The sequence below is a fragment of the Ailuropoda melanoleuca genome, chromosome 5, assembly GCF_002007445.2.
Source record: "Ailuropoda melanoleuca isolate Jingjing chromosome 5, ASM200744v2, whole genome shotgun sequence".
NCBI lineage: Eukaryota > Metazoa > Chordata > Mammalia > Carnivora > Ursidae > Ailuropoda > Ailuropoda melanoleuca.
Window position 1 is genome coordinate 61914282 of NC_048222.1, and position 13914 is coordinate 61928195.

The window sequence follows — 13914 nt, forward strand, 5'->3', positions numbered from 1 at the left end:
AGGGGAATTTAAAAAAATTAACATCGAGTTATATTTAAGTACAATAAAATGCTTCCATTTTAAGTGTTTTGGTTGATGAGTTTTGATAAATGTATACACCTGTGTAACGACTACTAAATTGGTGTACAGAACATCTCCATTATTCCCAAAGTTATATTGTCTCCAAATGGGATTTTAGGGTTTTTTTTTCAGTTTAGTATTGTTATGTTTGTGCAATAATCATTATGAAAATCAAGAAAAAATTTATCTACACTCTCGTGTAGTGGATCTTTAAAAAATAAAAATTTATTTTGATAGTTGACCTTAAAATACTGAGATGGGGCACCTGGCTGGCTTAGTCAATGGAGCATGTGACTTTTGATCTCAGGGTTGTGAGTTTGAGCCCCACGTTGGGTGTACAGATTACTTAAAAAAATAAAAATCTTAAAAAAATAAGTAAAATACTAAGATATAGAAGAAGGAATAAGTTATATGTTAATTTTCAGTGGTGGTGATATTTCTTAAAAATTGGAATCTGTGTCATTTTAGGCCAGAGCACAGCTTTCTATAGTAAGGACACACTTATGATGAGAAAACTAGGACAAAAACGAAGTCTCTTGAGTCCTGACTGAAGTGCTTTGTCACAGATCGTAGCAGGGCCTAGTGCCTGTTGTTTTTTCATCATCTCCTAATTTCTGTTGTGTACAGCTAAGGAAAATTCTGATTTTCAATATCAGACTCTGTAGACTCAAATATGAAGTTGAGGTGTAGAACTGCAGATTAGAGTGATAGATTCAGTCCCACTACCTGTAATACCCTAGGGAAGAAGAGTAATTTAGGGTGGATAAGCTGGTGCTGAAGATGGACTGCTTATGTTTAATAACAGACATTGTCCTGCAAATAAAGATGTTTTTGTCCTCAATACTGCATGGAGAGACTGGGTAGATGTGTATATAAATCAGTGATGCACGATGAACCAATGCAGTGTCCTGACCATCCTCTCTTCATGTGTGCTGGCCTTGAGGGTTATTTCAGATTTCCCTTGCCATCATTTTACCCATTTCTTTCAGGTGCTGATCATACACTGTGCTCTCCGAAAGTTTTCTTTAAGCTTTTAACTTACTGCCTCAGGTAACTTAAGACAAAATATTAAGACCTCTTTAGTCCCAGGTAATTTACTGTGAACTCCTGTGTGTTCTTTTAAGGTATTCTGAGTTAACATGCCTCCTGTTGAAGAAACAATTGTTACTTGATGAGTTTGGTTTTTTTTTAAGCATTTGGTACAGCCTTTTTTTGAAATGTTAAGTTGCACTCTATAGTACGCTAAGTGCTTATGGAAATATGCTGTACTAAATAAATGTTACTGAATGACTCTAGAAGAGTTATTGTGCTTCCCTAAGTGCCTGCTTGCTATCCGGGAATGATACAGGCCCTGTCCAGGATGGAGTCTGCTGTTAATCACTTGAATATAATAATCCTCCGTCTAATAGTTTACTTAATGCCATTCTTCAGAACAAAGTCTATTTGACTTGTTTGGAGGAGTGGGGCTTAACCACTTAACTATGTCTTTATGGACTACTTTTAAAAATGCCTTTGAACTTTTTGGTATTTATGGGTAAGCTAGAATGACTTGAGAACAGGAAGAAAAATCTATTAATTTATCCATTTATTTTTATATATACACATACTCTACCTTGTAGTCTAAGAAAGGATTTTAGTCCATTTGCAATTCTATATTCAGTACATCAGAAAGAGAATATGAGAGGGGCGCCTGGGTTGTGCAGTCGTTAAGCGTCTGCCTTCGGCTCAGGGCATGATCCCAGCGTTCTGGGATCAAGTCCCACGTCAGGCTCCTCCGCTAGGAGCCTGCTTCTTCCTCTCCCACTCCCCTGCCTGTGTTCCCTCTCTCACTGGCTGTCTCTCTCTGTCAAATAAATAAATAAAATCTTAAGAAAAAAAAAAAAAGAGAATATGAGATGTGTACTCCAGAGTTTGGGAAAGCAGATTTCATTGTTCCGAAGATTTCAAGGAGAGCTTAGAAAATTGGAGCATGAACGTATGATCAGAGAAGAAAAAGGAAGAGAATGACTTTTGAATGCTTTCAAAAACTAAATTCTGACAGTATGCTTATGTAATATCATAAAAGAGAGGGGCCTTATTTGTCACCTGATTCTATATTTGACCCTAGCTTATTTTATCAATACCATGAAGACATAGTATACTTACTTATCATATTTATGAACAACACAAAGCTGGCAAGGATAAGAAATATGTTATAGGACACATATACAAAAAAATCTCCTTAGTCTGAATATTGCATCAAAACTAACAAAGGGAAATTTAATTGTGGTGAAAGTACAGCCTTATACCTCGGGCTAGGTATTTGTATATAGGACCAGGTCTCTTATGTGTGATTGACCTAAGGGTTTTAGTTGTCTGCAAATGTACTAAGTCATAATATGATGTGGCTGCCAAAAAAATGAATGTGACCTTTTTGAGCAGTTAAGTACCCTGGATAAGGAAGGTAAGAAATAGTCCCACTCCTCTATACAGAGGCCCATTGTGCATGTTCCGTAAAAGAGTAATCAACATAGAGAGTAGTCTGAATACCATGGCTTTAGGGATGGTCAGATGTCATTTCTAGGGATGGACAGATTTCTTTAGTTTCTGTGTTCCAGTGTAGCTCCAGAATAAAGAGACCGATGAGAGACTTAATAGTTAATCTTCATTTATTTGAAAGGTTGTTCGATGAAAGAGCAGAGTAAATTGTATGGATTATTTTCAGGCAGTATAGGATAAAAATTACAGGAGAGTAGATTTTGGTTTAATTAGGAGCTGTAAGAATGGACATTGGCTGAAAGGAAGTGTTCAGACAGGCTTAGGGAACTAATTATCAGATATGTTATAGATAGGATTCCTCATGGGGTAAGCAGTTGAAATAGGGGTTTTGTTATTGTTTGCTTGTTTTTATGAAACTTTATGAGTCTGTCAAACAATATTACAAGAAAACTTTGAGTAACCAAAAGATTTCTTGATACCTGGAGATACTCCAATTACACTCATCCGGTACTTGCTATGAACAATCCTAGAGCCTCTTGATATTGTTTTACTCTAAAATGGAAGAGTTGGAAAAAGAGTTGGAAAAGAGAGTTGGAAAAGAGAGTTGGAAAAGAGTCTGAAGCCTTGTAGATGTCAGCAGTTGTCTAAGGAAGTGTAAGTTGTGGTTTGAACAAAAGGAACGTTCTAAAAGTACGTTCCTTTTTCAGAATGATGTTTCCAAACAGGCATCCAAGTCCCTGGGTCAGAACTGAGAATGTATCTTAATCTCCATGGGGATGAGGAAAATGTTTGGAATGTTTGGGAATTTAAATGTTGTGAGAACTTGTTTTTACAGAACAGTCAATTAAAAAAGCCTCTGAACTCCAAACGTTGAAAAAAAATTTTTTTCCTTCTGGACATTGAAATGAAAAATTCTTAATTTTATTGTTATCCGAAATGGGTAAAAATACTAAAAACAGCAAAACAAATAAATAAGAAAATCAAGCCTACTCCAGGCACCAATAATTCCTGAACGTGTCACCCAGTAAAATACATGCTGTGTAGTTTTTCTTCTCTGGAGAAAAAGACAAATCTTAGTTGAAAAGATTTTTTGTAGATGTGGCAGTCATCTAGGAAAGAGTCTTTATGAAAGAGTGAAATTATACTTTATCTCCTGTAAGAATTCTGTAGTTTTAGAAGGCTTAATGTCAATATTTGCTTTGTTGTGTCTAGCAAGAAATGCATAACATTCAGCAATGACTGAGTTTTTTTTCTTTAAAGATTTTATTTATTTATTTAGAGAGATAGACCATGAGAACGGCAGGGAGGGGCAGAGGGAGAGGGAGAGAATCTCAAGCAGACTCCTCACAGAGCACGAAGCCTGATGTGGGGCTCAGTCCCACAACCCTGAGATCATGACCTGAGCCGAAATCAAGAGTCAGACGCTTAACCAACTGAGCCACCCAGGCGCCCCAAGAGAACTTTTATTAAGTATTTGTGGTGGGCCTGTGGGGATACAGGGATTTGGAAGGCGGCGTTCCGTCCTTCAGGGAATTTATAGTCTGGGTGAAGAGGCTAGGTGTACACATATAAAGGTAACTAGTGTTATCTGGCAGAGGTATAGGTACTGGATGAGTACCTCCTTCAGTACGTGCTGTATTTGAGTTACAAGGGACAGAAGTTTTCTTAGGCTGATCAGTGTAGTAGTCAGAGAGGAGTGCCTTGAGTTTGATGGACCTTAAGGAATAACTTCCGGTGGGGATGGAAGGATGGAGAGCTAGTGGTAAGATCACTGGAGAGGGCATTTAAGGCATCAACACCCAGACATTCTGCCCAATCAACCAACAGTATAAAGATAACATTTTAAAATATTAGTTCACACTGGGACGCCTGGGTGGCTCAGTTGGTTAAGCATCGGTCTTCGGCTCAGGTCATAATCCCAGAGTCCTGGGACCGAGTCCCACGTTGGGATCCTTGTTCAGTGGGGAGCCTGCTTCTCCCTCTGCTTGCTGCTCCCCCTGCTTGTGCTCTCTCTGTCTCTCTCTCTCTCTGATGAATAAATAAATAAAATCTTTTAAAAAAGGAATTAAATATTAGTTCACACCAAGATATGTAATGACAGATACAATTTAAGAATATTTAGCAGTACACAGTAATGTTAGGCAGTTGTTAGTGAAGAGGCTTCATTTGGAGGAAAGTAATAGAAAGAAGGCAAAACTATGTTTCTTGTTGTTTTATGATTAAAATGAAATTGATTAGTCTTAAGGGTAAATTTAAAAGTACTGTGTACTTATATTTGGTTGAGTACAGTGAGCACTGAACTTAGGAGTTAGGATACCTAACTTCTGTTCCTGACTCTGATACTGATTGGTTATTCGATCTTGGAAAAGACAGTTTACTTTTCCCTGTGACTCGTGTTTTTCATCTGTAAAATGAGAGACTTGAACCAAAAGATCCCTTAGGTTTTGGTGACTGTCAAATTTCTCATGTTCTTCAAAGTATTCTTCAAAAACTTGAAAAGAACTTATTCTGTGCCTTCCATAATTAGGTAACACAGAAGAATTTTTTGTTTGGGATGTAGCAGTAAATATATATACAGGATTTTTTTTTCATCTAGTATTGTTTGGAGAAAAGAACCTTAGTTATACCATAGAACATTAGATATTGTTTATTTCATAGTTACAGTTGTTGCTACATTTGTGGAGGAAACAAGTTGTTAGTCTGAGTGTACCCTAGAAAAGTTGGAAGTTAGAATACTGGAAGGTATAGTTGGTTTTTTTTAAGGTTTTAGTAAAATATTTTTAATTTTACAATGAAAAAATTCCCCCCAAATATGGAAAATGTCACTAAGAATATTATTCACATTAGGTAAGCCAATGTATGAATTCTGTGAAAATATGCTAAACTCTCACTACCTACTGCTGTTAACATTTTGGTGTATATTCCTCCTGATTTTTTCCCCTCATATGAAATATTTAGCCAAAGTGAGATTTTATACATACTGCTTTGTAACCTGTTTTACCAAACTGTATATTATTAATGGCTTTCTAAATTAGTAAATAATCATCTTCAGTATCGGTTCTTTTTTTCTTTTCAGCTCATTTTAGACTTACAGAAAAGTTGCAAAAATAGCAGTAACAGTTCTCTTATGTCCTTCACACCTGCATTCCCTAATGTTAGCATCTTACATAACCGTAGTATATTTATCAGGAAATTAATATTGATAGTAACTAAACTATAGACCTTATTTGAATTATAATAGTTTTCCCACTGACATTAAATGTTTTTCTGTTCCAGGATCCTATCTAGGATCTCACATTAGATTTAGTTATTTCTCCTTTGTTGCCTCCAGTCTGTAATAGGCTCTTATTTTCTCCATAGTCTTTTTAAGTTTGTAACAGTGTCTTGTTCTTGCCTTGTTTTTCAAAATGACCTTGACATTTTTGAAGAATATTGAACAATTATTTTGTAAAATATTTCTCAATTTGGATTGATGTTTTCTCATGATTATAATGAGGCTATGCATTTTTGGCAGAAATAACACAAAAGTGGTACCATAGCCTTCTCAGTGTATCATATTAAGGAATTTTTGGTATCATTATTCTTATTACTGCTGATACTTACATTATTCACTTGGTTTAGTTGATATCTGCAGGGTTTCTTTACTTTAAACTTATTACCTTTTCCCCCTTTTAGTTAATAAGTATCTTCAGGGAGATGTTTTGAAACTATTTGGCCTCACTTTTTTTTTTTTTTCAGATTTTTTTATTTTTAAGTAATCTCTACACCCCACATGGGGCTCAAACTTACAACCCCAAGATCAGGAGTCACATGCTCCACTGACTGAGCCACTTAGGCACCTCAGTGGCTCTCCTTTTTATCTTTTAAAGTATATACTATGAAATTCATTTTTAAAATTTACGTAAATTAAACAACTTTTATTATACGATTCTGTGAGTTTTGATATTTGCTAGCAGTTGTGTAACCATCATCATAATACAGGTATTGAAAAATTCCATTGCACTCCAAAATTCCCTCACTTCAGGGGCGACTTGGGTGGCCCAGTCGGTTAAAGACCTTCGGCTCAGGTCATGATCTCAGGGTCCTGGGATTGAGCCCCATGTTGGGCTCCCTGCACAGCGGGGGAGTCTGCTTCTCCCTCTGACCCTCCCTGCGCTTGTTCTCTCTCACTCTCAAATAAATAAAATTTTTTAAAAAAATTTCCTCACTTCTACTTTGTAGTAAACCCCTGGCGACCACTGTGCAGTCCTTCATCATGATAGTAGTTTTGCCTTTTCCAGAATGTCATATAAATGGAATAATACAGTACATAGCCTTTAAAATTTTAAATTTTTTTTAGAATATAACTGTAATGTGTACAAATACAAAACTATGTATAAATGCCAGTTTTTACATAACTATGAGACAAACATGAAATACCAATAAAAACAGAAAGCCAGCCCGTTTCAAATGAATAACATTAATTTAATTAGAAGGATGTTAGGTGCAACTAAATTGTCAGTGTTGGGTTAATACTAGAGATCTGAGCACTCAACCTCCTGTTTCCCTTACCTCTGTTCATTTAAGCTTGCTGTTACTTAAGTGCCATTGAAAATTGGTCACGCTGGGCTGATTGGATGGTTTAGGGTAACCATACCTCACTTTTAAGCCCAAATGGCCAGTGAGTAATCCCCAAATGCCTTTTTTAACAGGCCATTTCTTGATACTTGGAAAGCTGTCTTGTTTGAAGATAAGAGTGGAATGGTGGTGTTATTAAAACCTGCATGTAGTGTCTATGAAACCCACATATGATGGGCATCAGGAATTTGGCATAGAGATGAGCTCTGCTCAGTTCACACAGATGCTGTCACTATGAACATGTCCCCAGTTGCTAAGAGGCAGTACATAGCCTTTTGAGTTAGACTGTTTTTACAATAATAGATTTTGATGTTGTATGTATTGATAACTTATTCTTTTTATTGCTGATCAGTATTCCATGGTTTGACTGTAACACAGTTTGTTTCTAATTCACCAGTTGAAGGTGATTTCTGGGTTTTAGCAATTTGAAGCTGCTATAACATTCATGTATACTTTTTTGTGTAAACGTAAGTTTTCATTTCTTAGGTAGACTGTTAAGAGTTTGATTGCTGGGTCATAAGGTAAGTATATGTTTAACTGTAAGGAAACTACCAAACTCTTTGTAAAGTGGCTATACCATTTTCAGTTCCTACCAGCATTTTCCTTTTCCAGTTTCCTGCATCCTGTCAATACTTGGTATTGTTAGTTTTTTATTTTATTTGTATCTACACTTTAATATAATAGGTTGTGTAGGGGTATCTCACTGTCATTTTAATTTGCATTTCTCTAATGACTAATGATGTTGAGCATGTTTTCATGTACAAATAAGCCATCTGAAATAGTTTCTTTTTTGAAGAGCAGAAGGGTTTAGGTTTACTTTTTGATGAGTCTTTATACTCATACTTTATACTCATACGTTTTAGACTTTAGACTTTGTTTTTTTAAATTTTTTAAATGTTTTTTTTATTATATTATGTTAGTCACCATACAGTACATCCCTAGTTTCTGATGTAAAGTTCGATGATTCATTAGTTGCGTATAACACCCAGTGCACCATGCAATACGTGCCCTCCTTACTACCCATCACCAGTCTGTCCCATTCCCCCACCCCCCTCCCCTCTGAAGCCCAGACTTTGATGAGTCTAATTTATCCATTTTCTTTTATGTTTTGTGCTTTTGGCTAAAAACTCTTTTGGACTCTTTCGTTTTGATCTCTCAGTAAATGTTATGGTTCCTTAAAACAATTAAACTAAGAGTGTGGGGAATGCTTTGTACAACAGCTGACTGGTAATAGAATTGTCTTCACAGACCAGGAGTTGCCCATTCCAAGAGGGAAGGGTAATTCTCACCCACTACAGCTGCTCTTTCTTTTTCCAGGTATATGTGGAATGTGGGCAACCACTTATTTTAAGGCTGTTTTCTTAAATACCACTTTCCTTTTACCCACTTTCCTTTTGTCTTGGTGGAGGATAAAATAATATATTGTAAATCACTTTCTCTGAAATTACAGAATTGTGCCAATATTTGTCCCCCTACATCTTCAAGAGGAAACTTGTAGCAAAGTCTAATTTTCATTTTCTTTTCTTTTCTTTCAGTGGTGGGATCAGCAAGTTGATTTTTATACTACTTTCTTGCACCATTTGGCACAGTTGGTGCCAGAAATTTATTCTGCTGAAATGGACCCAGACTTGGAAAAGCAGGAGGAGAGTATACAAATGTCCATATTCACTCCACTGGAGTGGTACTTATTTGGAGAAGATCCAGATATTTGCTTAGAGAAATTGAAGCACAGTGGAGCATTTCAACTCTGTGGGAAGGTTTTCAAAAGTGGAGAGACAACATATTCTTGTAGGTAAGAATTAGAAGTTTATAGTATTGGTTATAATTTCAGTTTTGGTATTTTGTACTTATTTTATATATATTTTATTTTGCTTATTACTATTTATACTAAATCATACTTATTTTCCTTTTATTGTGCACTTACAAATCTGTTTTTGCTTGTATAGCTTGTTTTTGAATATATGACTAAAATAGTCGTCTCACTTTTCTGTTCTCTAAAAGTATTTAAGTGATGGACTTCTGCCTTGTTTATAATATAGTCCACATACTCTTAGATGAATCCCTAGGGCCAGGTGTATTTCAGAATTCTGAACACTTTTCAGGCAGTGTCATTGCATGATCCTATCATCAAACTAACATTTCTGTAAGAAATCTATGACTATTCATAGCAAGTGGTATAAATAAAGTCTGTAGTCTCATGTCATTTCAGGTCAATTTTTGTTACCAAGTGAGATTTGGTGTCAAGGGATTGTGGACCTGTAGGAACAGTTGGAATTCAGTTGAATAGGAAAGGCCAGTGGCAGGGAAACTGGAAGCAGCTTTAGGCTTTTTGTCCTTTGTAAGAGCAGTTGTCTTAAACATCAGAGTAGCACAGAGAGCGTTTTCATTCCCTACCCCAGCCTGATGTTTTCATCTTTTAGATCTTAGCTGCACTCTAGTTTTAGTGGGTTTTTTTCCTCCATTTATTAGAGGTAGTTCAGTTTAGGAGTGAATTTTTAGACTTTATAAATTCAGAGAATTGTTTTTGGCTTCACCGTAATTCTGGGTTTTTGACTGGTTTACATACAGTTAACGGTTGTTAAGAAAATAGTATCTTTATCCTATTCTTTTCTCAGGGTAAAAAGTCACCTTTTGTATTTTGTGTATTATTTTGCTACATAGGTAGTGAGGTTTGTTTATCTTCTTATATATATTTTAGCTGAAGCCCAATCAGTTTCAGCTAAGGTATAATAGACGTTGTAGATCTCACTTCTCCAAAAGTGTCATGGAGACATTTTAAATTGTCACAACTGGGGAAATGGTACTAGTATCCAGTGGGTAGAGGACAGGGTTGCTGCTGAAGCATCCTGCAGTGCACGGGACAGTCTCCTCTATCCCCAATAAGTAATTACCCAGTTTGGAATGTCAGTACTGCTGAGGTTGAGACATTCTGCTCTAAATAGGTCAGTAGATCATATATTATTTTCAAGAGTATAATTAAGCAATCTTTATTTCCTAGTAGCCTTTTTTTTTTTTTTAAAGATTTTATTTATTTATTCATTCAACAGAGATAGACACAGCCAGCGAGAGAGGGAACACAAGCAGGGGGAGTGGGAGAGGAAGAAGCAGGCTCATAGCGGAAGAGCCCGATGTGGGGCTCAATCCCATAATGCCGGGATCGCGCCCTGAGCCGAAGGCAGACGCTTAACCGCTGTGCCACCCAGGCGCCCCTCCTAGTAGACTTTATTTTTATTTATTTATTTATTTATTTTTAAAGATTTTATTTATTTATTTGACAGAGATAGAGATAGCCAGTGAGAGGGAACACAAGCGGGGGAGTGGGAGAGGAAGAAGCAGGCTCATAGCAGAAGAGCCTGATTGGCGCTCGATCCCATAACGCCAGGATCACGCCCTGAGCCGAAGGCAGATGCTTAACCGCTGTGCCACCCAGGCGCGCCTGGAATTTAGTTTTTTGGTTTTTTTTAAAGATTTTATTTATTTATTTGACAGAGATAGAGACAGCCAGCGAGAGAGGGAACACAAGCAGGGGGAGTGGGAGAGGAAGAAGCAGGCTCACAGCGGAGGAGCCTGATGTGGGGCTCGATCCCATAATGCCAGGATCACGCCCTGAGCTGAAGGCAAATGCTTAACCGCTGTGCCACCCAGGCGCCCCATTGGAATTTAGTTTTTGAGACATTTTCGTATTCAAGCTAGTGCATCACACAGGAAACTCATTCACATTATGTTATAGTCATACCTTAAACATCATTGGCATCTTCTAAATTTTGGAATCTAATTTTTAATCTTTTTCAGGGACTGTGCAATTGACCCAACATGTGTACTCTGTATGGACTGCTTCCAGAATAGCGTTCATAAAAATCATCGTTACAAGGTATGAAAATCCATAAAATCTCCAAATTAGCAGAAACCTGGTGGCTATCTAGTCCAAATTCCTATCACTACTTGAATTCTTGCTACCATAGCTCTGATATGTGAACCTTTAGCTTTGATTAAATATCACGTGATAGGAGATCTACCTCAAGAGGTAGCCCTTTGTAATTTTTTTGTGAGATATATCATTTTTATACAAAAGATTGTATAAAGCATGTGAACAACTTAGAGTAACTATGAAGCAAACATCTGTGTAACCACTACTTAGGTCAAGAATAGACGTTGTCAGCTCTCAGAGGCCTCCTGTTTATCCCTTCTAGATTACAGTCTTTCTCTCTCCCATTGTGATAACCTTTCTCCTGTGTTGTGTGATAATGGTTTCCTTGACTTTTTTAGTTTATCATCCAAATGACACTGAAAAGTTTTATCTGTTTTTGAGCTTTATATAGATGGAGTCATGCTGTATCTTTTTCTTGTTGAGTAGCTTCTTTCAGTCAGTATTATGTCTAATAGCTGTAGTTTGTCCAATGACCTTATAGTGTTCAATAATCCATGTTGTCTTTATTCATTGTACTGTATATGTAGATTGTTTTCTAGTTTGGGGCTGTTATGAACAGTTGTGCTGTGAACATTCTTATTTGTGTATTTTGGTACACATGTCTAGTAGTTTCTCTAAGGTATATATCTGGAATAGAATGCTGAGTTCTAGGGCATGTGAATCTTTAGTTATAATAAATAATGTCACATTGTTTTCCAAAGTGGTTCTACTAATTTATAGCCTCTCCGACACTGTGTGAGAGTTCCCATTCCTGCACATTCTTGGAAGATTTGGTCTTGTCAGTCATTTTAATTTTAGCCAGTCTGTTGTGTATATAGTGGTATCACATTGTGGTTTTAATTTTCCTAATTACTAACTAGGTTGAGGGCTTTTTCCTTACTTGTTACATTTTTAGACGACTTTGTTATTTTGAGCTGAAATGTATTTCTCAAATATTTGTATTGGTTGTATACTTTGTATACTCTGGGCTTAGACAGATGTTGTTGATGTTATTGTTGGTTCTCTTTAACATCCTATTAAATGTGCCTGTGTAAAAAGTCCTGTGTAAATATATATAACATCTTGAAGTTATGTCTGTGTCTTCCATATAGTTGAAGGTGCTATTCATGTTATGAGACTGGCCTCAACATTACCACTTCTATTTCAGGAGGTGATGGGCTATAGGTATAGATTATAGGTATTATTATTGTACACAAGAATAAACAGATTAAGGAACCTATGATATAGTGCGGTTAAAATGTTTTCCCATGATTGCAAAGCTAATCGCTGATGAGATTTATTAAGTTAAGCATTTGTTAACTGTATTCCATATTTCTGTATTTCCTTGTCACCTCCACTAATTATAGTATTTCTTATGCTGGAGAACCAAAGAAAGAATGCCAGAGGTAGAGACAAGAGGAAGTTGTTAATTTCTTCTCATTTTTACTCTGGGAGACTATTGGGGAGAGATGCTAAAAGTCTCAAGACCAAAGTTTTCCAGTTCCTCAGATTTAAAGACTTCTAAGCTTATGCTTTCCAAGGTTTGGGATTTTGTGGATCAGTACAGTTTGCAAAAACTTTGGATGCGACATAGGGTTTTCAAATTTTTCTTTGGCCAAGTAAGTTCAGTTTTAATTTTAAAAAGGACACATGGACAGCAACCAAATATACCTGCCATTTCCTATCATTTTATAAAGGAAAAAGACATTTTAATTCCAAGGAAGTAGGATAATCCCAGAATAAAGAGCAGTCTTTTAAATTGCATCCATGTAGCTCTGTGAAAGAGCTCACTACAATTTCTTCCTTTTCTGGTTTTTCTGTAGACTGGTAAAAACTCATTTGTTAAATTTTGGGAACCTTTTCACCAAGCTACCTTCAAGTTTTTAAAGCTTACTAGTTTACATCACCACCACAAAGCACTCTTTTATGGAGCATACTTAGGTTTACCATCTTGAGGTTTTACAGAGCTCTACTTACAGAAGAAGGTGCTTACATGGCTTACTCAGGAACCTTTGAGTCATCAGAAGGATGGGCTATTTTATGACTAATAAAAGGTGATGTCGGTAAGCTTTAAAAAATATTGCCCATCAAATGTGAGTGTTAAGGGAACATAACACTTTTGATGGGAGAATAAATTGACAGAATCTCTCTGGAATACCTGTACGTGTGGTGAAATTTTAAAGAAAAGCAAGTGAATGACTAATAAGCATAATTCAGGTGAGTAGTAACTTCTAGGGCAGGTACGACAATGAGACTCTGAATGATGGCACAGGCAGTTTCAGCAGTATTAATATTCGCTTGGGTTGGGTGCTGGGTTCATGAGTGTTCATTTCTTTGTTATACCTTGTAACTTATCTATACACTGTGTATATTCTTTTATATAACAAAACACTTCATAAAAGGGAAAAAAGAAGCCATTAAAAAAAAAAAAGAGTGGAAGAGATAGGAAGGGATATGTGTTGCTCCAGAGAAGAGGAAGAAGAGAAATGACAGGGGACAGACTGAAGATTGGACACTGTGTGAAGGGGACAGGACCAAGAAAAACTTTCAGTGGCTGATACTCCAAAACAACTTGAGAACAAGAAAATAACAGAGTTGAAATTTTGAACTGTTTGTCTTGCTGTGTGTAATGTGACTCTTCATGATCGCTAGGTTCTCTGTAGTTTATCTCCTGAGAAAGCCTACAATAAGATAAAATAAGGTCTTAGGATCTAACGTGCAAGGCAGTGACTATAGTTGATAACACTGTATTGCGTAGTTGAAATTTGTTAAAAGAGTAGAACTCATATGCTTGTGCACACATTAAAAAAAGTAGATATAAAAAAAAGAACATACTGCAGTACTATTTTTTA

At 36.4% G+C, this 13914-nt stretch overlaps 1 protein-coding gene across 2 annotated transcripts in view; it reads left to right on the forward strand.

The window, feature by feature from the left end:
* UBR1 (ubiquitin protein ligase E3 component n-recognin 1) overlaps nt 1-13914 on the forward strand; it is a 133940-nt gene that overhangs the window by 4737 nt on the left and 115289 nt on the right. For both annotated transcript variants that reach the window (XM_002913189.4, XM_034661057.1), the window contains exons 2-3: nt 8691-8947; nt 10948-11026. In XM_002913189.4, coding sequence (XP_002913235.1) covers nt 8691-8947; nt 10948-11026 — 336 coding nt within the window. The remainder of the gene's footprint in view (nt 1-8690; nt 8948-10947; nt 11027-13914) is intronic.